The sequence below is a fragment of the Oreochromis aureus genome, linkage group 1 (genome assembly GCF_013358895.1).
Source record: "Oreochromis aureus strain Israel breed Guangdong linkage group 1, ZZ_aureus, whole genome shotgun sequence".
Classification (NCBI taxonomy): Eukaryota; Metazoa; Chordata; class Actinopteri; order Cichliformes; family Cichlidae; genus Oreochromis; species Oreochromis aureus.
The window spans coordinates 14654419-14682147 of NC_052942.1; the positions used below are offsets into that span (position 1 = coordinate 14654419).

The following is a 27729-nucleotide window of genomic DNA, read 5'->3' on the forward strand; positions in this document are numbered from 1 at the left end:
CAGCTAGTCATTCAAAAAGCGCCTTTATGCCCCTCACCATTAATGGAGGTCCCATTTGAGCGCATTGGAATGGACCTCACTTTATCGATGAGAAAAAGAAAGTCTTTAGTTCAGCTGTTGTTAACTGATCTTGACTTTGTTAATTAAACGTTGTAAACCTGCTTTCAGTGTGTCCTGTACATGAGTTCATTTAGTAAACCACAGCACAGTGTGTTTTTTGAGCTGATGAAGTTCAGCCAAAACAGGAAACATGCAGCAGGAGACAGTAACTTGTTAAAATGTTATCAAAGGAACAATTAAAGATTTTCAACCTATAGGGTTGTCAATGATCCAAGGATAAATGTCTAATTTGGCCAAAATTTTATATACCATTTCTGGAGAGAGTGCAGTGGAAATGTTGTCACTTCTGGACTTTGCTACTTGCAGCTAAACATTTGCAGCTAAATAATTTATTTAACAGCAGAAGCTGCAACTGATCGAGGGAATATTTGTCTGAAAACTTCAACTGAACTTGAAGGGTGCCAGTGCTCCAGCTTACCATCTTTACCTGAGTAAATCGGTTTGTTGAACAATCTAAACGGTTGATTCAGAAACTTCTGTGACATCAACTTAACTAAGACTCATTACAAATTTCACAAAACACAGCTGAATACTTTTATTATTTTTTTATTAGTTATTTTGATTTTAATAAAACAAAATTTAAAAAAAGAAACAAAAAAAATGTTTTCTTTATTTTATTTTATTTTATTTTATTTTATTTTATTTAGTGCTGTCAGTGTTAATCTCATTTTAACGAGATTAACACTGACAGCACTGATTTTATTATTAATTTATTTGTTTAATTTTTTGTTGTTCCCAGAGAGCAAGCCAAACACTGGTCCACAAAAGGACTGTCTCTAGTAGTGGTGCACTACTAGTAGAGTTTCTTTTAACCTCCTAGGACCTGGTGTCCACATATGTGGACATCACATTTTGGGTTGTTTAGACCAAAATACAAAAAATTCAGATAACTCAAACATAACTCATAGATTTAAAACCTCATTGAAACAAATTATCTGATTGACTGATGAATGACGCTGCTGGTTGATTTCACCATCCTCTCTTTAGCCTTCTTCTTAATGGGATCCATTTCAAAGACCTGATATCCATTTAGGAGGACATTACACTGCCACTGTTCAATCGAAATTTAAAATGAATGTCCTCATATGTGGATCTCATGTTTTGAGAAGCAGTCATCAGGTCCCAATCAACCCAAATGGCACAGAGAAATTAAAAATGCATGCCATGAAAGAGTTCAGGTCTTAGGAGGTTAAAAATGTCTCTGCTGATGAGACCAGTGAATGTGGGGCGACGGTGGCAAGAAAAAACTCCCTCCTGGAGGAAGAAATCTTGGGAGGAACCAGGCTCTCTGGGAGGACCCTTCCTCCTAAGGCCAATACTTACCTGCAGTCTGCGATGGTGGGCTGGGACGACTGTTGTTCCTTCTCAGCATGATGATGACCTTAACTTCCTTCCATATCCTGCTTCAGAACTGACAATGAAGACAAAACTGGTTAACAAGGTAATAGGACATTTAAAAATTCTCTCACTACAGGATGAGATGCTGTGTCTTCTTACGTTTCTCTTGTAAAACAGGATGTAGGCCGAGTTCTGCTGTTCTTCACAAGCTGCAGATCCAGTTGTGTGGAGCACCTGTGCGTCATTATAGGTGAGCCAATTATCTGATGTAGAGTATGGACTCTCCTCAGGATGGACAGAATTACAGATGTAGTGTCCTGAAATCACATTAAGACAAATGAATCAAACTTCTGGAAGTCGACTGATTCAAGCAAACAGTGATTTTGACTTAGTGCTTCTCAGAACATCAAAAGCTTTTGTGTGCGAGTCCTTCACTGAAAAGTAGCAAATTCTGTTAAATCATTTTCTGCTTGTAACAAGTCAGTTGTTTTACCTGATTCTGTGCCTCCATAATGACTGATGATGCTGACAAGACTGTAACAGCCACCACCCTGAGAAGGAACAAATCAAAAGAGTGTTAGTTTCATAAAGTCTCACATCAGTGCGATAATTAAGCTGATTCTCTGAGATGTTCTGCAGTCTGTTTTTACCTGATTGGATGGCACCACCAAGTCCCTCTGCAGCCTGACGGGGTCATCCACCTTCTGAATCTTGTAGGTTTGTGTAAAGCCAAACCTCTTCAGGTGCAAGATGAGAACTCTGGCAAAAAGAAAGAAAAACAAACAAGGTACAAAATAAGAAGAATGAGTGTCAAACACAAACAGGAGATGGGAGAAAATGACTGCTCAAGTATTGTCTCGAAAAACTCTGATGTTTGATGCGCCACAGTTTGGAAACTTGGTCAGTCGATCAATTCTGATGTGACCTTACTCACCTTGGCAGTGTATCAAAAGACGACTTCAGTTCTGAGGTCGTCCCTCCACAATCACAGCGAAATTCTATTTCTTGTTCCTGAACAACAGCACAGAGAAAACAGGCTTTATGGTAGAAAGAAATCACAACATATGCACACACACATACACACAAACACTAACAAAAAAGGTGTGTTAAGATCGGTGATACTACAACTCTATTGGAATTTGCAATCTTACCTTCAAGTATGTCTCTAACATGTCCTCAACAGACCCCTCTGGAACCAGGTCAAGAGACAAGCTGGTGAATTCCTCTTGCTGTGATGATTGGTGACCGCAGCTACACATTTAAGGAGTAACATAGTTAAAGTAAAGATCAGGTAGGTGGAAACGAGGTATATGAAGATATTGCAATCAGCCCTGTGTTTCTGAAAGACAGGCTTACCCCTTGCATGTCCTCATGTTTTCCATTTTGAAAACGTGATGGTCTTCTACTGGGCAGGTATAACTTTGGCCCAGGAGAGCTGCGTTCCTCTTCAGGTGAGGTGAGAGCCTTTTGACCTCATTGAGGAACAATGTTAGGAATTCATGAGCATCCTGAAAGAAAAGCACAGAGGAGATTTAAAACAGAACATCAAAATCAGAAGGTAAAGCAAAAAATGAAATGTCCAAATAGCTGACGCACTTTCTGTGCGCTGCCTGTGTATTCAGGAGCTTGATTGCTGAATGCCTTCTTAAAAGATCTCAGGTGGTGATCTTTAAGGCCATAATCTGTTGACTCGTGACAGTCCCTGATGTCAGTGAGCCTTCTGTAGAAGGGAAAGGGTAAACAGACATTTCTGCTGTTAGATCTCTTTGTTCTTCAGGTTTTTGAAGAAAGTAGAAGGTTGACGTAGCGCACCTTAAGAGCTGAGCTTCTGGGACTGCGCTCCACAAAACCTCCTGACGGCTGATGTCTCTAATGAAGTCCTCAATGTTGAGGAGGCTCTGCAGGCAGGAGTTCATGTAGCACGTGTTTCCGATGTTTGGAAACCTGACACACACGCACAAAGTTTACAGTATCAGTTTAAAATAATTCATTTTCTCCATTTTGACAAAGTGAGCTTTGGTCTTTGTGCACCACGTGTACTCACCCGAAGCAGTCTGTAGTCTCAATTTGATTTTCTATTGTTTTTCCACCGCAGACTCCACTGCTCCAAAAAGGTAAAAACACAAACAAACAATTCGGAAAGATGTCAAGACGCTGAGCAGTGTATGTGCATGTATGCATGAGCTTTGAAGTTTAAACATTTTGGAGGACGTTTTTCTCTTACCTGTTAAACACATGCTCCCATCCACTCTCTTGGTCCAGAAGCTCCATAATCAAAGTGTCCCAACTCAGGTCTGCTGGGATCTTTTCAGTGGTGTTTTTTACCTGATGGGAACTTTCACCACATTCCTTACCTGTGCTGCTGGATGTAGAAAGAAGAAAAGAGTCAGGGATGCATCGCAACACAACAAGACACCAAACAAACATTCTCTCTCTGGAGAACAGCATTCGACTATCTAATGCTTATTTATATAAAGAATTTAGCTTTAAAGTGAGAAGATTAAAGTTTCCCTCACCTGTCACTCATTTTATCAGGTTCCCCTGTCGTTTCAGAAGCAACCTGCCTTTTTCTCTGTAGAAAGAAACCAAAGTACAGGACATAGCCGTGTGCTTCATTGCTCTTAATTGCTCTCATTTAACTGTGATGAGTAAATGCTTGATGACAGTGACTCTTTCCATAAAACATACCTTCCAGAATTTAAAAAGAGACCAGCGAGACTTTTTTTGTGTCTTTACAGTGGTGGTCTCTGCCTCTGAATCGCTGTCAGTTTGCTGCAGACGACGAACAAACATAATGTCATTCAAAAAGTAAAGTCACTTAAAACTAACAAGTACATTTTAAAGAGAATGTGCATTTCATATGTTTTGTGTAAAAGCAAACCGAGGAACAGCAGAAGAAGTGTCTCCATTTTCTCTTCTTCTTCTTCTTCTTTTTACCATTTTCAGGGTTAGTTGGTGTGGCAGCAACAGAAGCATCCGGGATGCTGATGAGGACAAAAGTGTAAATGTTATTTTTCAAAGTGGAAATTTTTAACAAGGAGTACATGCTGGAGATTGCAAATAAAAATGAATAAATGTAATGGAACAAAATCATGTATTTTAGACATTTACACATTTTCAAACACTAATCTCTGAATCAATATAAATAATAGACAAGACTAGAAGTAGTAAAAAAAATGTAAATACACAAGGTGGAAGAAAAACACCAACAAAAGGGAAATAAAACAGCTCCAACTAAACCACTGCTATAAATATCTCCAGCAGCATTAAAGAGTCGTGCATTTCTTTACCTCTGATGAGACGTAGAAGGAATTTCCTTCTCTGCCACGTTTTGTTTGTGTGATTTCTGTTTAGAAACAAGAAAACCAACATCAGTAATGGCATAAAACAAAGTATATGGTATGAAAATACAAAATCCTTCATTTGGTTCAAAATTCAGTTTTTACAGAAATCATCCATGAAGCTCCATTAAAAGTTTCAAAAATGCTTATTTACTGTAAGAAAATATTTAGAGAAATGTGCTGCAAGTCTCTTCAATCTTACCTTTCTGTGAAAAAGAAGTTTAAACATCTTTGGACTTAATGTGATCGCAGTGAAAATCTTCTCAGCTTTGCAAAAGTTCAACTGAAAGCAAGCTGTCAAAGGTTGTGTATTTATAAACTTTCAGCATGTTCATACCCTGAACAGCAAACATCATCATTATGATGTATGGGGCTAATTTGCATATTTTGGAATGTATGCTCATTTGAACTGTATTGTACTCGTCTCTAAGCAACCCCTACAAAATACAGGTCAAGTCAATTCAAGTGGCTTTTATTGACATTTTAACCACGTGCAGTGGTACTGTACAGAGTGAAATGAGACAGCGTTCCTCCGAGACCCTGGTGCTACATATGACATATAATGGTAAATGGTAAATGGTAAATGGCCTGTATTTATATAGCGCTTTTATTGTCCCTAAGGACCCCAAAGCGCTTTACATATCCAGTCATTCACCCATTCACACACACATTCATACACTGGTGATGGCAAGCTACGTTGTAGCCACAGCCACCCTGGGGCGCACTGACAGAGGCGAGGCTGCCGGACACTGGCGCCACCGGGCCCTCTGACCACCACCAGTAGGCAACGGGTGAAGTGTCTTGCCCAAGGACACAACGACCGAGACTGTCCGAGCCGGGGCTCGAACCGGTAACCTTCCGATTACAAGGCGAACTCCCAACTCTTGAGCCACGATCGCCCTGGACAAACCCAGGACTACATAAAGTGCAGTGTGCATAAATTGCAAAAATAAACAAGACAAAACAGTGCAACACTAGACAGCACAGGACGATACAGACACAAGACAATGGAAATGTGCAAAATGCTGAGTATTGTGCAAAAGTAACTTGGTGTCTGTGTGTGTGTGTGTGTGTGTGTGTGTGTGTGTGTGTGTGTATATGAGTGTGAGATACTGCAGATAAGTGCTTGGTAGTGACGTGTGTGAAGGTGTGCGTGTGCCAGTTCAGTCACTGAGTGTTCAGGAGTCTGACGGCTTGTGGGAAAAAACTTTTCCGTAGTCTGGTAGTGAGGGCCCGGATGCTCTGGGACCTCTTTCCAGAAGGCAGCAGGGTGAAGAGTGAAGGGTGTGTGGGGTCCTCCACCAAGCTGGTGGCTTGGTGGATGGAGCGGGTGCAATAAGGAGGGGAGAGGAGCTCCAATGATCTTCTCAGCTACTCTCACTATCCGTTGTAGGGTACTGCAATCCAATACGCTGCAGTTACCATACCAGACAGTGATGCAGCTGTTTAGGATGCTCTCGTTAGTCCCACTGTAAAAGGTGGTGAGAATGGATGGTGGGAGATGGGCTTTCCTCAGCTTCTGCATGAAGTAGAGACGCTGCTGGGCCTTCTTGGTTATGGAGCTGGTGTTGAGGGAGCAGGAGAGGTTCTCCGCCAGGTGGACACCAAGGAATTTGGTGCTCTTGACAATCTCCACAGGGGATCCATTGATGTTAAGTGGGCAGTGATCTCTCTGTGCTCTCCTGAAGTCAACAATTTCTTTTGTTTTGTCCACATTCAGAGACAGGTTGTTGACTCTACACCTCTACAGATGGCCCCCAGTGCAACCCTTCAGCCTCCTAGTAAATGCACCTATGGTACAAATTTAAACAACCTAGGTGACTTCCTTCTTGTCACTGAGTTGTAGCATTCACAAGATTTTCAGAAAACTTGACCTTTGAACTTGAGGTCAAGGTCACTGATATTCAAACTGACCCCAGAACTTTAGTAGATGCACCAATGGTATCAATTCAAAATCCTACGCCCCTCGTTCTCGAGTTATTGTCTTGACCAAGCTGAGTATACAATTATGAAACAATCATTTTCCATTTTATTTCACTATCTGTAACTAAGACAAATAAACAGTATTTGGGACACAAGTTACTATTAAAGTGGTTAGTGAGACTCCACATCTGATAACAGTATAACACACTGCTTATTTATGTAAAATTGTCATCAATAAATGTGCTCAAAACAGAAGCTACACTGGCTTTAAAAGTTTTTGTTAACTCTGACTACCTGTCCGCTTTTACCTGTTTCTTTTGCTCTCTCTGCTGTCTTCATCCTCCATCCAACTCTACAGCTGTTGTTAGGGATGATATGATGAAACTGAAGGGTGTCTGGGCACCGAAAAAAAAAACAAAAGAGATTGGATTAGGCTGCAGCTGGCGTGCCATTCTCTCACTACAGGATGAGACGCTGTGTCTTCTTACGTTTCTCTTGTAAAACAGGATGTAGGCAGTTGTGTGGAGCACCTGTGTGTCATTATAGGTGAGCCAAGGATCTGTTGTAGAGTGTGGACTCTCCTCAGGATGGACAGAATTACAGATGCAGCAGCTGTTTCCGATGTATGGAAACCTGACACACAAACACAAAGTTTACAGTATCAGTGTAAAAAAATTAATTTTCTCCAGGTTGAGAACGTCCTTGTGCACCACCTGTACTCACCTGAAGCAGTCTGTAGTCTGAATTTTATTTTCCATTATTTTTCCACCGCCCAAATGTTTCACTACGCTATTGCAAAAAGGTAAAAACACAAACACACAATTAGACGCTGAGCACTGGATGTGCATGTATGCATGACATTTTAAGTTTAAACATTTTGGGGGACGTTTTTCTCTTACCTGTTAAACACATGCTCCCATTCATTCTCTTGGTCCAGAAGCTCCATAATCCAAGTGTCCCAACTCAGGTCTGATGGCATTTTTTCAGTGGTGTTTTTAACCTCTTGGGAACTTTCACTACATTCCTTACTTGATGTAGAAAGAAGAAAAGAGTCAGGGATGCATAGCAAGCACGACAAGACACCAAACAAATATTCTCTCTCTGGAGTTTTCATATCATATCAAACATTATTAACCGGATAACAGTTTCCGGTTGTTCAGTCTGACGTCACTGGCCGTGTCTGGGCCTAAACTCCGCTGCAGGTCCATATATCAAACGATCACTGTGGCATTACTGAGAGTTGAAAAACTGTCTAAAGTCTTTCATCTTTAATAAAATGATCAGTGTTCTGCTCTACCAGGTGTAACAATTGAGTTTAACATCCAGGCATCCATGAAAATGGAATTTATGACATTTAACGGCGTTAGAAGTTAGCAGGAAGTTAGCTCGCTAGCTTCTATCTAAATACAATATAGCATGTCCTGACTGCGGGTTTTGGAAAAAAATTCAAACGTACAGCTCTGCTATAACTTCAACATATAAATGAAGACAGAAAACTAAACAGCAGTGACGTTTGTAGGGTTACTGAAGTTTGGCTAGCTGGTATATAATGATGTGCTACGTGACCGCTAGCGACACAGCTATGTTAGCATAACATAAACAAGCTAACTTTTTTTCCACTCGATAAAAGTTAACGTGAGTGTTCTCGGTGGTCAGGAACAAATGTAATCGCATGGCAGGATGCTGTAAAAGGACTAAACTTCAGCCAGGAGAACAAGTGAGATAATCCATCCACAATACGAGGTTAGTCATTCATATACTGCTGCATGGGCTGTGCTGTAGTTACATCGTAAGGTTTTAAAAACTGAGCTTAAATAAATGATTAGCAGTAATAAAAGCCGAGGGAGGTCAACAGTGATCACTGACTGTTTTAGGACCTTTTTGAGATTAAATAGAAGAAAATACAAAACATTAAACATGTTAACAACACAAAAGCCATATTAAACGCAGACTACTTTAGGCCCGGAAGTAGGATTCGTCACGTCATCACTGAACAACCGGACTGTGTGTGTATATGGATAAGCGCAAACACTGAAATACATTTTTTGCACGCAGCAATGAATTTTGTTCACTCAAATTCAGCTTTTGTACGCTCAAAATAAATTTCTCCTCAAAATGCAACACTTGCACCTGCAATCTGTTTTTACGTGCGCTCAATTTTTTTTTTACGTGCGCTCAGAATAGTGGCACTGAAATAACGCCATACCGGCACCTGTTGGATCATTTCCGTTTATTCCTCCTTAACTTTCTCTCCCTCTTTCCTCTTTTCTTTACTGGGGAGGAGTCATGGGAATTTGATGAAGTAGTAATAATTTAAAAACCGAGGAATTATATTCTTTAAACATAGGCCTGTATTTCGCCTGAATTTTTTTTTCTTTAATGTTATTCACCTCGTTACTCGTAACAACAAGTTTACATTAGGGCATTCAGGGGTCATTCTCAGGTATTAATAGCTTATGTCTCATATGACCTAGTTACTTCAAACCAACACTGGATTTTGTTACTACACTACACACGGTACACACTCGTAGACATTTATTTTTATTTTATTTTTTATTTTATTTACACTTTCTATTCACACTTTAAAGAAAGATTTGCCACAACTTAAAGCACATGTCATAGAAAAACTTTGTTTGCACAAAACAGGTTCCTTTCTTGGTCTTTTTTTTTTTTTATATTAAACCATCTTCCACCATCACTGGACCTGTTGAAGAGAAAAAACAAACTATTAATTAATAGAGGGTTTATCTTTTTCATTGAATAGTACTGCCACAGATACTAAAAACAAACATAGGAGACTTTATAACGCTGTGTTGTTTCTGAATTTTAATTACTAAAGAAGATCCACTCTAAACATTTATATCATAATTTTCAGAAATACCTTAAAGGTGTTGCCAAATTCTTTAACTTAATTCCGTTTAACAGATTCGTTATAAAGTATGTGGTCTAAAAGAATAGATTTTCAGAATATCAACAAATAAAATCTAAAGTAAAAAGAAATTTAAACCTAATCAAGTCGAATTACAAACACCACCAAGTGTGTTACAATTCCTTAATATCAAAATCCCCAAATTACTGTCTAAAATACATAGGACACTCTCTAAAATAGATGAGTCAATATCCTTCCTATTGCAAAATGGGAAGCGGATCTATCAGTCAGCTTAGACCAAAACATCTGGTCTCAAATATGCTTAAAACCTTTATATTGATTAGAAATCCCAATCTAAAATTAATACAATACAAAACACTACATTGATTGCACTGTAAATGTCAATGGATGTTCAGGGTGAGTTTTACATCTTCTAACAACTGCTCACACTGTCAAGGCAATACACCTGACAATTACATCCACGCTCTTTGGTTCTGTCCACCACTTCAGATGTTTTGGTGCCTGATATGTGGAAACTTAGTGTCTCACTGACGGAATGATTTAACCAGAATTATTTAGTTATCTGACATCTAATGTATAAAGTTCTATGCAATATGCACAACAATTACCTTAAAGTAGGCTATTAGGATATCGCTGATGTTGAGCAGCGCAGCATCAACAGCGATCAACTCGAAGGAAAATGACAACCAGGGCAAAAATATCTTTATTACACACTAACACACATTACATCCTCTCTTCACGGCTGACCGCTCACACCACGGGTGTCCAACTCATGGCTTCGAGGGCAGGTGTCCTGCAGGTTTTAGATCTCACCCTGGGTCAACACACCCGAATCACATGATTAGTTCATTACCAGGCCTCTGGAGAACTGCAAGACATGTTGAGGAGGTCATTTAGCCATTTGTATCAGCTATGTTGGATCAAGGACACGTCTAAAACACTGCGACACCTGTGGCTCACACGGTCAGCGGCGTGCCTTCACAGCGAAACTGTGCCCCCTTGTGGTGACAACTAAAATTCTGCGTCTCTGTTAACAATAATGCAGTCCACAACTTGAGTACACACAATGAAAATCTCAAAACCCACTCTTGTACTCAGGTACTGGAGTCTAAAGAAGAGAGACAGACACTATCTCTACTTTTAAGATTAGGCTTAAAACTTTCCTTTTTGCTAAAGCATATAGTTAGGGCTGGACCAGGTGACCCTGAATCCTCCCTTAGTTATGCTGTAATAGACATAGGCTGCTGGGGGACTCCCATGATGCATTTTTTTCCTTTTCAGTCACCTTTTTCACTCACTATGTGCTAATAGACCTCTCTGCATTGAATCGTACTTGTTGATAATCTCTGTCTCTCTTCCACAGCATGTCTTCTGTCTTCCTTCTCTCACCCCAAACAGTCGCAGCAGATGGCCCCGCCCCTCCCTGAGCCTGGTTCTGCCGGAGGTTTCTTCCTGTTAAAAGGGAGTTTTTCCTTCCCACGTTCGCCAAAGTGCTTGCTCATAGGGGGTCATATGATTGTTGGGTTTTTCTCTGTATGTATTATTGTAGGGTCTACCTTACAAGATAAAGCGCCTTGAGGCGACTGTTGTTGTGATTTGGCGCTATATAAATAAAATTGAATTGAATTGAATTGAATTGAATTGAACTGAATTGAATTGAATTTTAAAAAATTGTACAGTAAACTTCCACTTTTCCCTTTGTCCTTTTTTTCTTTTCAAGCACCAAACATAATGTCTGCAAACTTTCCAAGTTTTAGCTTAGAAACAGGTTTGGTCATAACATGTGCAACCATTTCTTCAGTAGTGCAATATAACAAACACATTTTTCCTCCATTTACATTGGACCTTACAAAATGATATTTAATGTCCACATGTTTGCACCTCTGTCGATTCACAGGGTTTTTAGCTAAAGCAATCGTTCCCTTGTCCTCGTACACTACTGTTTGTGTGTATTTGTAGTCATCTATACCTTTCAAAGGCTGCTCTAAATATATACACTCTTGCATCGTAGAAGCCAGAGATATATATTCTGCTTCACGGGTAGAGAGCGCCACAGTGAGCTGTTTCTTTGTCGTCCATGAAACTAGAAAACTGTTCTTACATAGGCTTACACAGTAACCTGTAGTACTGTGTCTGTCAGTGGTGTTACCTGCCCAGTCAGGATCACTGTAGGCTACTATACCTAAAATTTCATTGTTGTTCGTCCCAAAAATAAGTTCTTATCCTTGGACCCGCTGAGATATCTCAACACATGCTTCACAGTTACCTACAGTTCCTCTGCTGGCTCATGGAAATGTTGTGATAACTTGCTTACCACAAAACCCAGGTCTGGATGGGTAACTGATTTGAGGTAAGACTGTCTGCAGCCTCTCTATACATCCTCACATCATCCATCTTAGTAGCACCTTCTGTGTAGCACAACCTCTGATCACAGGGAGTTTCTCTGGGTTTACAGTTCTGCATGTTAAACCTCATCAGTATCTTGTTGGCAAATGTTTCTTGTGACACTGTTACACATCCATCAGAATGAGTGAAATCAATACCCAGAAAATGCTTAACTCTACCCAAGTCCTTCATCTTAAATCTGGCTGAAAACATTTCTTTCACATCCTTCATTACCTTTTTATTGCCAGCTGCAATTATCAGGTCGCCCACCCAGATGATCATAACTATGTTCTGTCTCCTTCGTATAAACACACTGGTCTGCTGGGTTTTACTTGAAACTGTTCTTAGTTAGGAAATAATGCAAAATCCTCTTCCAGTTACAACCAGATTAACTCATACAAGGATTTTTCTAATCTACACACTAAACCTTACCCCTCTTCATAACCTTCTGGCTGATGAATGTAGATTTCACAGTCGATGGGAGCGTGTAAACATGCTGTCTTCATATCCATTTGATTGAGTAACAGTCCTGCGCTGCTTTCTGTAACAGAAATCTTGTGCTTGTTAAGTTAGCTGCTGGTGATGATCCAGTTCTTTGAGTTAGATGATTCTAAATGTGTGTGGGACAGCGCACACTGCCCTGTAGCAGTAGTCTAAGGTAGTGCATGGATCTTGTTGCTACCACTGTTGTCAGTTACAAAGTCATTTAGATGACTAGGTTTTCTTCTCTCCCTAGCAGGATACTTCTTTTTGATAAATCCATAACTGTTAATTAAAGCATCTGTTCTGTGTTACAGCTGCTGTTTGGATAGGAATAGTTCCACAGGCATTTTGGTAGCTGACTCTCAATTAGCGTGCACTTGCCCATTTCAAAAAGAGTACACGACCCCCTCGCGGCTGTACCGTTTTGATGGGCTGATGTCTCATGCTTAATGTCATTTTTCCTTAGCGGGGTTTGGAAATCTCTGCAGGTGAACTCTGTGCCATTGTCCGATCTGATGCATTTTTCATTGCCATATGGGGCAACATCTGCTAGAAATTTCTCTGTTGTTTGCAGTGTATCCGTTTTTGTCTTCAGGAAATACACAAACACTGAGTTTGAATAATCATCAGTGAATGACTGCACATACTTGTACCCATCAATAGATTTAGTGGCCATCAGACCTGCTAAATCTGTGTGTACCATCTGTGAAGGAACCTTTGCTCTGGGATTTCTGTTCCGGGTTTGTGATTTTACCTGGATACACACTTCACATTCCTGGTCAGGTCTATCAGTTTTTCATGTAATTTGCATACCGTTAACACTCTGAAATCTTAGTTTATCTTCATAGTTGCAATGACTTAATATCTCATGCCATGCCTGTACGTCATGACAAGCGTTACATTTATCATTACCCTCAACTTCAGTTTGCAAATAGTATAATTTGCCATACACATGAATGTTTGAATGTTTGGTCTTTGTGGGTCAACATGTCCTGCCCTTGTTTAAAGGTGACTGTTGCTAATGTAGGGGCTGACTTTACTGAGAAAATGTCTTGGGGGTATGATGGAATAAACAGCGCATCTTTCAGGCCTGTATCATCAATCAGCAACATCTCTGCATCCCCTCTCTGTTGGACAATGCCTCTGCACTGGGTACCATCTCCCAGCTCCAGTGTGTCTCAGGTTTGAACGTGTCGTCAAAGCTCTTGAACTTGGCCATGTCGTTATCGATGTGTGAGGTAGCCCCGGTGCCCACCAGCAAGCCTTTTGCCTTAATGCTGTATGCTGACTGCTGCTGCTGGACTTCAATATCTGCGCCCTTGATCCTGAAGACATAATCCGACACTTCTGCTTTGGATCCGTTGCCGCTCTCATCTGCAACCTACCTCAAGCCATCTTATTTGTATTTATGTCTACATGTGGTATCATTGTGTGTGTTGCTCTTGCAATGACATTTTTTGCAGGTGGTAGCCTTTAAGTCGTTCTTATTCATCCTTCTGTTAATGTGGAGACTTTTCCTTTCGAGTCCTGCCGGTGCCACTGAGAAGAGCAAGCAGCATCTAAGTGTACTTTCGGACCACTGAGTATTTGGACTACTTTGAAGAACTCACAGACATATTTCATATACAGCTCTATATTTATACACAATGTTTTATTTTATTTTATTTTATTGCCAGCTTCTATATTGTTATTTGAAGGACTATTTAGAGATATTCTCTTAACTTTTGCTGAAGACATTACAGTTTTGTTTTTCATGGACTGAGAGATGACTCAATAACTTAAAGGAGGGGTTCTCAAGCTTTTTGGGACCAGGGAATTTTACACTGGGTAAAATTTTCCCAAGGAGCCCCTTGTAAACTTCATGCTGATAAAACTCTAGGTGTTTTGTAATTAGATGCCACTTTGCTGGCTTCATTGCTTCATTTGCTAGCACTTGAAGACACACAACACATTTTGGTTTTCCACCGTCATTCTCGATAAACCCAAACTCCAGGTAACTGTCACTGTCATTTGGCTTTTGCATTTCTTGATCAAGTGGAACGACTTAAATATTTTTCCATTGTGCTAATTAGCTCAACCCTTGATGATGCATATGTATTTACATGTCAGTACATCCGTGGTGCCACTAAGAGTTTTTGCAGACTCCTTTATGGCTCACGGACCCACGAGGGTCCAGGGACCCTAGTTTGAGAGCCACTGACTTAAAGGACACATCCAGATGTCAAAGGATTAAGCAGATATGACTTGTAATACAACATAAGTGGAAGAATTGTGAATGATACACATATCTATTTTTTTCTTTCCGTTTCAATTCTCATTATGAGTTAAAGAGGACAGATGTTCTGATTTTACTTGTATACTTCACATAATGACTCAGTGCGAAGTTTTTGTTATTGTTAGAGTGAGTTAAGTTTCCTTTAAATCCCAAATGCACTTGAAAGGTGATGATGGTGACATTCTAAAGACACTTCTGGAATGTGGTCTGAATGTCTGTCAAAAAATCTGCACAAACACTAATGTCAGAGCAGAACACTGATCAGCTTATTTATACTGGTATTTATTTAAACTACTTAGTTAGCACCATTACACTGAGCTAAAATCATCTTTACTCCAGTTTTTGCTGCTGCTGCTGCTAATAAGTAATGAGGGACTTCTGTGTATGTTGATTTCCTCACCTCTGTGGTTGTAAATCCAGCGTGGCAGAGCAGAGAATGAGGCCTCTTTGTCTTCTGCCTTCTCATTGGCTGACCTCCACTCCCGGTCCCTCCGCCCCCAACCCCGTATAACCTCGACCACCCTTCAGTTACAAGTACGAGTTTTGCAACACATTCCTCGCAAACAGTGTTGCAAAAGTATCAGTCAAGACATTTGTGAATATTTTTTTCTGTAACTACGTGTGTAGTGTGTAGAGAAAAATATTTACAGATGGAAATTTCAAAGTACACGTTCACATTTTTTCTACATATTGTTCCTTTTTATTCTACAACTTCTCATATTTTGCAACAATACTTTCATATATTCCCAGCTTCTGTAACCAGTGGGTGCAGTGTGGTCGGCACCAGCTCTGCTGCCCTCTGAAGGTTTCTCCAGCAGCTCAAAAGCACTTACCCTCCACCTGCAGAAGAGTGAACTGTATGTCTTCCTCTGCTGTAACAAACACAGGCCCCCCTCCTACGCCACTGGAAACTTCCACTGCTCCTAAACTCCTCTGATGAGCCCAAAACCAGCACAAAATGTACGTCACATCCACACACTAATTCACATACAAGGTCTTAAATAATCAGGCCCCATCTTATCTTAATGACCTTGTAGTACCATATCACCCTATTAGAGCACTTCGCTCTCGCTCTGCAGGCCTACTTGCTGTTCCTAGAGTATTTAAAAGTAGAATGGGAGGGAGAGCCTTCAGTTTTCAGGCCCCTCTTCTGTGGAACCAGCTTCCAGTTTGGATTCGGGAGACAGACACTATCTCTATCTGAACTGTATGTCTTCCTCTGCTGTAACAAACACAGCCCCCCCTCCTACGCCACTGGAATCTTCCACTGCTCCTAAACTCCTCTGATGAGCCCAAAACCAGCACAAAATGTACCTCACATCCACACAATAATTCACCTATTGATTGATAAGCAGTTTGCTTCAGCACACAGTCAACCAACACAGTCACCTCTTGACAAACTGATAATCTCCAAATAACAGTGTCAGCGATATGGGATTTACTCATATAAAAATCATTTTTTTTAAAAAAGTATTTTGGACCAAAATGAGTTGAAATATTAAAAAATGAAATGCATGCCATTGTATGTTTGTATATCCACAATATAAAGGTTGTTTGTCATAAATCAACACTAATCTTTTTGAGACTGACAATAAAATATCAGCACTGAACTCATTTAAAGCCTGAGTCTTCCTTCTGCAATGCAGTTGAATATCTCCTGAGTCATGGGTATGTAGCCCTTATTGTCTTCCAGGTAAAACAGAGGATCCTTGATGAGAGCAGGGTTAAAACCTTCCTCTGCCAGCTTCGCCTTCATCTGCTTAAAGGTGCTAGTCACTACCAATGCATCCTGCCAGAGAATAATGAAATGGTTACTGGATTATTGCTAAAATATATGCAGATAATTCTTAATGTGATCATTCTTTGAACTTTATTTACCTGTATGCGAACGAAGCGTGGTCTCGCGTAGCTGGGCAAGTAGTTTTTGACATGCTGATAAAAAGCTTTGCCATCAAAGTCCATATTTTCTTTTAGTTTCAGTGCTGCCATTCCAATTCTTCCCTCATGTCCTATTCAGTGAAGGTCAAAGTAAAAAGAAGAAAAAAACCCTCAGATTCCTGACATTAATCCCAAAATTCAGAGTTTTTCCTCAGTATGTCAGAAATATGCGATTAATCTCAGAATTCCAAGAAAAAATCAGAATTCTGAATTTTTCTTAGAATTCTGGAAAAAATATTCATAATATTTATGAGACATACATCACAATAATCTTGGTTAATTGAAAATTATTGCTTTTAGTATCATTATTACCTGGCACCTTCACACCATAAACATTAGCCTCTTCAATAAAGTCAACTGTGAGCAGGTGGTCAGCCACCTCTGTGGTTGCCACATTTTCTCCTTTCCACCTGTAACAGATATAATACCACAGTGTCCGTAATTCTGAAATGATATATCCCAAACTGAGGGTTTTACTGTTTTTCTACATCTTCTTCTGCTGTAGAAACCTTTCTATAGCTTTCTAGCTATAGAAACACTAGCTTCACAGACAGTGTTACATCTATGTCAGTTTTTTAGAGCAGAATAAAGTGTTTCATGTCTGCTTTAAGACAAAAAACACTCTCTGGTACTCCTTGTCCTGACCTTTCACCCGGATTGTCAAATTCATTTAATATGTTTCACAGACCTGAAAGTGTCTCCAATGCGGTCTTGAAAGAAGATGAATCCCTCGTCGTCAATCTTTACAAGGTCGCCACTGTTAAAGTACATGTCGCCCTTCTCGAACACATCTCTTAGCTTCTTCTTGTCTGTCTGCTGCTTATCCTTGGCATAGCCACTGAAGGGTGTTCTTTTTCCAATCTTTGCCACAAGCAGACCAGTTTCTCCTGCGAGTAAAAGTAACAGTATACGTTTAAGTAGTAGCTTAAAAGTCAAGACGGCACCTTAAGAGACAGGCTCACCTCTTGGGACTTCAATACAAAATCCTCTAGAGCAGGGGTCCCCAATCTCAGTCCACGAGGGCCGGTGTCCCTGCAGGTTTTAGATCCCACCCTGGGCCAGCACACCTGAATCACATGATTAGCTCATTACCAGGCCTCTGGAGAACTTCAAGACATGTTGAGGAGGTAATTTATCCATTTAAATCGGCTGTGATGGATCAAGGACACATCTAAAACCTGCAGGGACACCGGCCCTCGTGGACTGAGATTGGGGACCCCTGCTGTAAATAAACGCACTGCTGATACACAGAGCACCGCGCCTGGGTCCTCCTTTCCCCACACCCCCACGGTTTACCCTGCCAAACCGTGACATTTATAGAAATAAACTGTTGCATATTGATATTTATCTGTTCCCTACCTTGTTAAAACATTGTTTATAATTATTGTGACAAATCATTAACACATTTAGTGTCTCTACATACATGAATATAATTAATTATTAATGATAACAAATAGTTAAAAGTAAATTGAGCAAATTTGTTATGTCAGAAGTGTGTATCAAACTGTTCGCCCTTGAAGTAGCTCTTAGTTTCAAAAAGTTTGGTGACCCCTACGCTAACTATATAAGACAACACATAAAATATAGACTCAAAACACGCTAAATGTCACAAATCTATGTAATGACATGTAAATGTGTTAGCCATCCCTCTTTAAACGTCTTCCAACGACTATTTTCGTGTTGGCTCGAAATAGAATATCGCCCTCTGCTGGTATCGCAGCTTACTGCAACTTAATCAAGAATTTTCTTTTTTTCCATAAAAACGGCCTTAAGAGAGACAAAGGGTGACGTCCACACGGTGGAGCAGCGTGTCTATTAGGGGTGCTGGGATGAGGTTGAAAATGTATTACCCTGGGTCCCTGCATTCCTGAATATGGCCGTGTTGTTAACTACAATTAACAAGTTGAATAATATTATGGGACAATATATATATATATACATTAAAAAAAAAAATGTATTTAAAAATTCTATTCCTCTGTTGTTTTTAATACTTTATTACTGCTACATCGAGTTCATGTGACACCTCCCCAGCCAAAAAAAGAAGAAAAAAAGAAGGAAAAACGTAAGAAAGAGACTCACAAATCTCAGCAGGCAATGGGGGGTTATGTCGGTCCATTTTAACCCCTCGAACTCTGAAACTCGTTCAAAGTTCAGGAGGCGTAAACTGAAATGATCCAACAGCTGGAGTCCGTTGAAAGGTGGTTGTATGGATCCAGCAGCAGGTCTGACATATTCGTCTTTTTTTTAAAAAAAAAACAAAAATGCTTGCATATATTTTGTGCACCGCGTTGGCAGTCTTGCCTTTAATGATTTACTTCCGGAATCCTTATTTTTTGAAAGATTTAAATTACACATGTCTTACCATTTATGTCGGTATACTCTTGAGCAGAATCAAGAAAAAGTTTTACAGTATTTTAGATTGTTTTCTGGACAAAGTGGCGGAGCATCCGCATAAGAAGTTCATAGTTTACGAGGAAAGCTCCTACACCTACAGCCAAGCCGACAGAGAAAGCAACAAAGTGGCCAGGGCTCTGTTAACGCATGCCCACCTCAAGGAAGGGGACACAGTAGCCCTCTTCTTGGGCAACGAGCCGTGGTTTGTATGGATCTGGCTCGCACTGTCCAAGCTGGGATGCACAGCGTCCTTCCTCAACGTCAACATAAGATCCAAATCCCTGCTGCACTGTTTCTCCTGCTGTGAAGCCAAAGTCCTGATCGCTGGCGCTGGTAAGCTGTGTAAATACTGCAGTAAGCTTTTGGCGTTGGTTTTAATGAACTTAACTTTAAACGTGCTGAATATCTTTCAGTTTTTGATATCACGTGATCATATTGTCTAATTAATTTAGAAGTATCTGTTTGTATCTCTGACTATTTTTTTAACTGGGAGGGTTGGACAGTGCTAAAGTTGCATGGGTAAATCTTGTTAATTTCACCATCAAAACTTATGATAGTCTGTTTATTAAACACACATTTACGTAACCCTGTAATGACTGATCAGCACCTCTTTTCTTTTTACCTCCTTCTCTCTCAGACCTTCAAGGAGCAATAGAGGAGGTGCTGCCCACTTTGAAGCAGCAGGGTATCCGTGTGTTTATCCTCCGTGAGCACTGTCATGTGGACGGCATCGAAAGCCTCTCTGACAAAATTCAGATGGAGTCAGACGAGCCCCTGTCCCGTCAGCTCAGGGCCAGCATTAACATCAAGAGTCCTGCCGTGTACATCTACACATCAGGAACCACAGGTAACCTCAAAGGCTTATCTGGCCTTGACTTCTAATCTGTGTTCATATAATTATCATGCAGAGGTTGAGTAAAAGGATGACAATAAAACTGTACTACATCTGCTCTTACAGGGCTTCCAAAAGCAGCTGTGATTAACCACGAGAGGGTTTGGATGCCAGCTTTTGCCCTGACATTTGCTGGTGTGCGCTCAGACGATATTGTCTACATATATCTGCCTCTGTACCACACTGCTGGCTTTCTTATGGGACTTTGTGGAGCTATAGAAAGAGGTAATACATGAAACATTTCCTAAAAATAAAGCCACAAATCAAGATTTCCCCTGGATTTATTGCAGGTTAAACCAACATACGCATGACCTCAAACTACACCCGATTCTGTTGTTTGCACTTTGAAGTCCTAAAGTTCACCTTGCAGAGTTTACAACACTGAACTCTTAGCATGAAGCGGCATATTTGCTGAACTCTGTATCTTTCCATTTTTAGGCACCACTGTTGTTTTGAGAAGCAAGTTCTCTGCCTCCAACTTTTGGAACGACTGTAGAAAGTACAATGTGACTGTCATCCAGTACATAGGCGAGGTTATGCGCTACCTCTGCAACACACCGAAGGTAAACACAAGTTTAAGGTCATAATTTAGTAATGACAATCTTGGGATATGTGTTAGAAGCTCAAACTGTTTTAATGAGTTCTACCAACCTGCTTCAGTGAGGTGCATTGTTTCTTATGGTCATTGTTTATGTTCTCACCTCTCCTTTGGCCTTCTTTTAGAGAGACAATGACAAGGATCATAAGGTCCGACTGGCCATAGGAAACGGAATAAGGGAAGACACCTGGGTTGAGTTCCTGGAGCGATTTGGGAACATTTGTATCCGTGAATGCTACGGAGCAACTGAAGGGAATGTTGGCTTTATCAACTACGGTGGGAAAATTGGAGCTGTTGGCAGAGAACATTTTCTCTACAAAGTAAGATGTTGATGGGGAGATACAGCCATGTGAAAAAGAAAGCACACCCTCTTTCAATTCTAAAGTTACATAATTGGAAAAAAAAAGATAATTAGTCCACTCTTTTTTATAACATCATTCGAGGTTGTTGAGGTTTGGGAGCATTCATTTATGCATCGATCTGTTGGGTCCAACCACAGCATTTCAGTGAGGTTCAGGTCTGGATTTTGACTTGGCCATTCCAACTTTTTTTTTTTTTTTTGCTCTAAACATTAAGTCTAAGCTTGAGGTGATTTTACTTAAACGTCCACTCCTGGGAAGATTGAGAACTGTTTTGAATTTTTGCCACTTGTGAATAATCTTCTTACTGCAGAATGATGGATTTCAGATTTTTGGGAAGTTGCCTTGTAACCCTTCCCAGACTGATGCGCAGCCAAAATTGCTTCTATAAGATCACTGCTGATGTCTTTCCTCCTTGGCATCCTGTTAACACAACACTTAAATGCTCCAGACCAGCAAACTGCAGAAATGTCTGCTTGTCTGCTAATTCCTTCTTCCACACACTGCTTCTGCATTTTAGCTGAATCTTTGTTAAAAAGATAACGACAATGTAACATGTTGTGTGTTGTTACTTGTCTGACGTTGTATTTACTTGATTGTAAAACCTATTCCAAAGCAGATTCATATATTTTATTTGGTCTTGATGCATAAAATCTTTGAAGTGAAGAGTGGGTGAATTTTCTTTTTCACACGACTGCAGTGGGTTTCCTTTTTTCTTTTTTCTTTTTTTTCAAACGTTTGCTGGTGTATACAGCCTATATAGTATATGCAAATGATATGACTAACTCCTTTTTCTCTTCAATGTTCTTATCTGTAAACTGTTTCAGATGGCATGCAAATATGCCCTCATAAGGTTTGACACAGAAAAAGAGGAGCCAGTCAGAGACTCTAGAGGATTTTGTATTGAAGTCCCAAGAGGTGAGCCTGTCTCTTAAGGTGCCGTCTTGACTTTTAAGCTACTACTTAAACGTATACTGTTACTTTTACTCGCAGGAGAAACTGGTCTGCTTGTGGCAAAGATTGGAAAAAGAACACCCTTCAGTGGCTATGCCAAGGATAAGCAGCAGACAGACAAGAAGAAGCTAAGAGATGTGTTCGAGAAGGGCGACATGTACTTTAACAGTGGCGACCTTGTAAAGATTGACGACGAGGGATTCATCTTCTTTCAAGACCGCATTGGAGACACTTTCAGGTCTGTGAAACATATTAAATGAATTTGACAATCCGGGTGAAAGGTCAGGACAAGGAGTACCAGAGAGTGTTTTTGTCTTAAAGCAGACATGAAACACTTTATTCTGCTCTAAAAACTGACATAGAGATGTAACACTGTCTGTGAAGCTAGTGTTTCTATAGCTAGAAAGCTATAGAAAGGTTTCTACAGCAGAAGAAGATGTAGAAAAACAGTAAAACCCTCAGTTTGGGATATATCATTTCAGAATTACGGACACTGTGGTATTATATCTGTTACAGGTGGAAAGGAGAAAATGTGGCAACCACAGAGGTGGCTGACCACCTGCTCACAGTTGACTTTATTGAAGAGGCTAATGTTTATGGTGTGAAGGTGCCAGGTAATAATGATACTAAAAGCAATAATTTTCAATTAACCAAGATTATTGTGATGTATGTCTCATAAATATTATGAATATTTTTTTCCAGAATTCTAAGAAAAAATTCAGAATTCTGATTTTTTTTCTTGGAATTCTGAGATTAATCGCATATTTCTGACATACTGAGGAAAAACTCTGAATTTTGGGATTAATGTCAGGAATCTGAGGGTTTTTTTCTTCTTTTTACTTTGACCTTCACTGAATAGGACATGAGGGAAGAATTGGAATGGCAGCACTGAAACTAAAAGAAAATATGGACTTTGATGGCAAAGCTTTTTATCAGCATGTCAAAAACTACTTGCCCAGCTACGCGAGACCACGCTTCGTTCGCATACAGGTAAATAAAGTTCAAAGAATGATCACATTAAGAATTATCTGCATATATTTTAGCAATAATCCAGTAACCATTTCATTATTCTCTGGCAGGATGCATTGGTAGTGACTAGCACCTTTAAGCAGATGAAGGTGAAGCTGGCAGAGGAAGGTTTTAACCCTGCTCTCATCAAGGATCCTCTGTTTTACCTGGAAGACAATAAGGGCTACATACCCATGACTCAGGAGATATTCAACTGCATTGCAGAAGGAAGACTCAGGCTTTAAATGAGTTCAGTGCTGATATTTATTGTCAGTCTCAAAAAGATTAGTGTTGATTTATGACAAACAACCTTTATATTGTGGATATACAAACATACAATGGCATGCATTTCATTTTTTTAATATTTCAACTCATTTTGGTCCAAAATACTTTTTTTTTAAAATGATTTTTATATGAGTAAATCCCATATCGCTGACACTGTTATTTGGAGATTATCAGTTTGTCAAGAGGTGACTGTGTTGGTTGACTGTGTGCTGAAGCAAACTGCTTATCAATCAATAGGTGAATTATTGTGTGGATGTGAGGTACACTTTGTGCTGGTTTTGGGCTCATCAGAGGAGTTTAGGAGCAGTGGAAGTTTCCAGTGGCGTAGGAGGGGGGGCTGTGTTTGTTACAGCAGAGGAAGACATACAGTTCAGATAGAGATAGTGTCTGTCTCCGAATCCAAACTGGAAGCTGGTTCCCAGAAGAGGGGCCTGAAAACTGAAGGCTCTCCCTCCCATTCTACTTTTAAATACTCTAGGAACAGCAAGTAGGCCTGCAGAGCGAGAGCGAAGTGCTCTAATAGGGTGATATGGTACTACAAGGTCATTAAGATAAGATGGGGCCTGATTATTTAAGACCTTGTATGTGAGGAGCAGGATTTTGAATTCAATTCTGGATTTAACAGGAAGCCAATGAAGGGAAGCCAATACAGGAGAAATATGCTCTCTCTTTCTAGTCCCTGTCAGTGCTCTTGCTGCAGCATTTTGGATTAGCTGAAGACTTTTCAGTGAGTAAAAACAATGGTCCTTTTCATATATATATATATATATATATATATATATATATTCCAAACTTTTTTTTATCATAACTATATATTTAGTGGCCTGTCATTAAATGTAAAAACTGGTGTATATTTTGAATTCAGAACTTTCATCACAAGCTGCAGCTTGTTGCTATTTCATCCTAAATCGGTCATGTGATGTGTAGGTGCGGCACATTCGCTGACCCCAGTGGATTGATAACACTCGCCTTCATTCCATTTCCTGAGTGTAACAACCAACCACCTGTGTGAAATCTGAAATGCCCATGGTGTTGTTCAAAATGTGCTCTGGGACAAAGCATCGGTTGCTACTAAAACAACACGAAATAAAGCTGGTGTTGTGCCAAAAAATGATTGTCTGCCAAAAACAGATTTCTGGTATTTTCCAAAAACTGATTGCTTGTATTTAAACTGCCATAAATAACTTGTTGGTCTATGTGAAACATATGTCAAATGTATCCCTCATGAATGATATCAAGTCATTTTGAGCCACAAACAACATTCCTGTAACAAGGTAGAAGCTGCAATCAATTTTTGGCACTGACTTTTATATCCTTTATTTATCCAGTTAAAAAAAAATCTCACTGACATTAAAAAAAATTTTTTTAAGAGTAATCTGGTCAAGAGGACAGCAGATATTGCAACAAATGTAACAATAGTTCTGTAAATATATTTGAAGTGAACAAAAAGGACTGGATTGGTTATAATGTAAGTACAATAAAACAGAGTTATAAAGATATTTGAAAAACAGGTCATTTTAAAATTTTATATATAACCCAATTTAAACCCTGTTCACCGAAGTCTATTTCCAAACATACGTAAAGATAGTACACATAAAAAACACAGCAAACATTGGAAATCAGCTTTTGGCAGGCGATCACTTTTTGGCACAACACCGGTCTGCGCTATGAGCTGAACCATTTTATAATGGTGGTGGGCGAAAAAACTGAATATATGCAATATTTTCAGTTTTTTGAATTTATATTCAATTTTAATTTTTACTAGGCTTAAAGTGTTAATGCTATCTTGATTTAATAAACAACACTGTTACATGCAAAACTAGGGTGGCACTAGGAGTAGCAAGAGATCATTTTAGGGTGGCACATGCCACCCCATGCCACCCCTGTAGATCCGCCCCTGGGTGGTGAAGGCGTTTTTCGCAGAGAAAAAAAAGTACTTTTGGAAGAGCTGGTATCGGTGACTACAGACGGGGCTCCTGCTATTATCGACTGACATACAGGATTCATCGCTCACTGTAAAGGTGACACAGAGTTCCCAAAATATATGCATTACCACTGCATCATTCACCAGCAGGCGTTATGTGCAAAGGTGATCGGATTTGGGCACATCATGACTCCCATCGTGAAGATCATGAACAGCATCGGCTCAAAAGCTAAACAAACACAAAACATTCAAGGTGCATAACTCAACTTCTGGGTAAAAGCTGTAGGTTTGTAAGTTGGGTTATTGTGACCAAATATTGGTTTAAAAGTCATGACTCGGGAGTTGGGTTGGTAACGTGCCAGGTTCTTCAATTCACTCCACAGCTTGACTAACTAACCTATGTTGGGTCATAGTTGGACAGCTTTAATAAAATATTGGGTCAAAATTTTACCCAGTTGTTAGGGTTGAAGATAAGCCTCAGAAGAAGCCACATCATTCTTCACAAACTGCCATTTTCAACTAGACTGTGACCTGATCAGATATCACTGGACCTTTCCACTACTATGAAATAAAACATGGTAAGTAAAAAGTGAAATCTAACAGTTTGAAAATCATAGGGTTATTTTTGATAATGCAATTTATTGGTTAATTCTAGAACTTTACCTACTCTTTAAAAGTTTTTTAACAGATAACATCAGCTAGCTTGTGATGAAGAACTCTATTTCTACTTAAAAATGCTTGATATAATCTTTTAAAGTTATTATTTGAAATGAGGCTGAGGTTGCTCTGTTTGATAAACTATTTAGAGATCACTGTACATAGAACAAAGAAAGTATGAGATTGGGTGTTGCATTTGTGGGAAAAAGGTAAAAAAAGAAAAGGAACACAGTCTATTTAAACTATTTAATTTAATTTAATTATATTATTTAACTTAAATGACCTCTATGTTGATAACAGCATCTTTTTATTTTAAAATTGAAAAGAAATGATAATTCGTCCCATTTAGATTTTTTAAAGATAGATTGCGCTACTTTGACCCCCTTTATTTCCCTCTTCACTAGACCGCGCAAAAGGCACGCGCATCCCTGCGCTTAGCTCGCTTGCTACTAATGAAATCGTGATGGCAACAGCAACATACGTGAGGATTTATACTGCCGCTACCAATATTTAGCCTCCATCTTCGATCCTCATTCTGAGACCTCGAGCTTTAAGGTCCGCCACTCCAACGTTTACGTGTAATCAAAAAAACAAAAACAAAAAAAAACAACAACACTAATTTACTGCCTTCTAAATATCGTTGGAATTAAGCCTTTTGGTTCTTAGTCAACACAGAAGGCTAAGTTGTTAAAGGGTTAACCTGGCGGGGCTGAGAATGTTGGCTGCACTCGGACCCTGCTCAGTATACAGGTAATCTGCTCTTCACTTAAATGGAGGCAGTGCTAGCTACTCTATGACGCTGGGTGAAAGCAGCCTGTCATCACTTCACAGACGAAAGTCACCAACTTAATTGTCTGAATGATCGGTCCAGGGTACACACGCTGTGCATTCACACTTGCTTATATTTGTTTTTTAACTTATGTCAATGTACATTCACTTTAATGAAAATTAAAAATGAGAAATGTTATCCTTGCTAACTTTTGAGTATTGTGATGGACCGAGCAGTGAAGGAACGGCAGGCACAGGTTAAAGTGCAAAAAAAAAAGTTTATTTATTTGACCCTAAAACAAACTTGGTTAAATTATACAGAAAATTCAAAATCTTCATAAAAGAGGTCAAAGTAACAGAACTCTTTGTTGCCAGAAAAGCTGGCAACAAACAATACTACTAACTCAAAAAATAACCTACCTACCTAAACGAGACAAAGAGGAAACTTAAACAGTGGCTAGTCAGCCAACAAAAACATTGAAAGGCGCAGAACACACAAAACCCAACTAAAACTAACATAACAAATTCAATTTCCCCCATGATCCAGAATTGTGATATGACCCAATTTGCAGGTCTCCATATAGGCTTGCTCCGCCCCTTTCCACCTTTTAGCTCATCAACCAAGGCACTGGGAGCAGCTGCCGCTCTGGTAACTCAGAAAACAAACAAACAAAGATTAAATCACACATACATAACAGTGTAAACTAAAATGTGCACACTTATTTTAGAATACAGTATTATTTAATTGTATAAGAAAATTAATTCTAAAACAAAACCAATTCTTTATTACCCTGTAAATTAAATCCTATATTAAAAGAAAGAAAAATGTAAGTGTAGTGTTGTGTAAGCCTCTATTGTAACACTGATGCTCCGTAGATATTACCACCGTGTGGCTGTAACTGCAGCCATCACAAGTATAGTAAGTTATTCTAAAATTAACATTAAAAATGTTTTAACTTTAATTATTTAACTTTAGAACATCCTTGAGGTACACCTGAGGGGATATCTTTGGTTGCCAGTCTTGAGGAACACCAGCACATATCCATACATGAAAGATGGAAGTTCCCGATACTTATTTTACACTTAATGGAGTGCTATGGAGAAAAGTGAGTATTTTTTGTATATAAACTAAATCAGTTATAAGGTTTTTTTGTTGTTGGCGGTGGTGATTTGTGTGTGTGTGTGTGTGTGTGTGTG

At 39.5% G+C, this 27729-nt stretch overlaps 3 protein-coding genes and 1 long non-coding RNA gene across 6 annotated transcripts; 1 reads left to right on the forward strand and 3 right to left on the reverse strand.

Annotated features, from left to right (window-relative positions):
* Positions 1-749: 749 nt before the first annotated feature.
* LOC116321368 (ubiquitin carboxyl-terminal hydrolase 29-like) lies at positions 750-7227 on the reverse strand. Its single transcript, XM_039608537.1, has 18 exons — positions 7211-7227; positions 7031-7117; positions 5002-5093; positions 4749-4804; positions 4340-4442; positions 4147-4230; positions 3975-4030; positions 3683-3820; positions 3503-3559; positions 3271-3402; positions 3055-3178; positions 2815-2966; positions 2610-2709; positions 2393-2469; positions 2109-2217; positions 1952-2009; positions 1618-1775; positions 750-1531 (listed from the first exon to the last, which is right to left on the reverse strand). The coding sequence occupies exons 2-18, from the start codon at positions 7059-7061 to the stop codon at positions 1526-1528; spliced, it is 1533 nt and encodes a 510-aa protein (XP_039464471.1). The 5' UTR covers positions 7062-7117; positions 7211-7227; the 3' UTR covers positions 750-1525.
* Positions 7228-7242: 15 nt separating this feature from the next.
* Positions 7243-7913, reverse strand: LOC120438291. Its single transcript, XR_005611785.1, has 3 exons — positions 7622-7913; positions 7446-7511; positions 7243-7355 (listed from the first exon to the last, which is right to left on the reverse strand). It is a non-coding gene; the product is annotated as an uncharacterized LOC120438291 (long non-coding RNA).
* An 8334-nt stretch (positions 7914-16247) lies between these two features.
* On the reverse strand, positions 16248-19369 carry LOC116311716 (very long-chain acyl-CoA synthetase-like). Of its 3 annotated transcripts, none has more exons than XM_039608655.1 (5): positions 19243-19369; positions 17382-17580; positions 17006-17103; positions 16634-16764; positions 16248-16544 (listed from the first exon to the last, which is right to left on the reverse strand). In XM_039608655.1, exons 2-5 carry the CDS (start codon positions 17462-17464, stop codon positions 16371-16373), a joined length of 486 nt encoding a protein of 161 aa, XP_039464589.1. In that variant the 5' UTR covers positions 17465-17580; positions 19243-19369; the 3' UTR covers positions 16248-16370. The 3 variants fall into 3 exon arrangements, with proteins under 3 accessions (XP_039464589.1, XP_039464584.1, XP_039464577.1); XM_039608650.1 differs by lacking the exon at positions 19243-19369 and adding an exon at positions 18773-18951; XM_039608643.1 differs by lacking the exon at positions 19243-19369 and adding an exon at positions 17656-17776.
* On the forward strand, positions 18955-23342 carry LOC116311717 (very long-chain acyl-CoA synthetase-like). Its single transcript, XM_039608487.1, has 10 exons — positions 18955-19420; positions 19725-19934; positions 20046-20204; positions 20418-20542; positions 20703-20897; positions 21764-21854; positions 21930-22128; positions 22407-22504; positions 22750-22880; positions 22970-23342. Exons 1-10 carry the CDS (start codon positions 18955-18957, stop codon positions 23141-23143), a joined length of 1848 nt encoding a protein of 615 aa, XP_039464421.1. The 3' UTR covers positions 23144-23342.
* The last annotated feature ends 4387 nt before the right edge of the window (positions 23343-27729 follow it).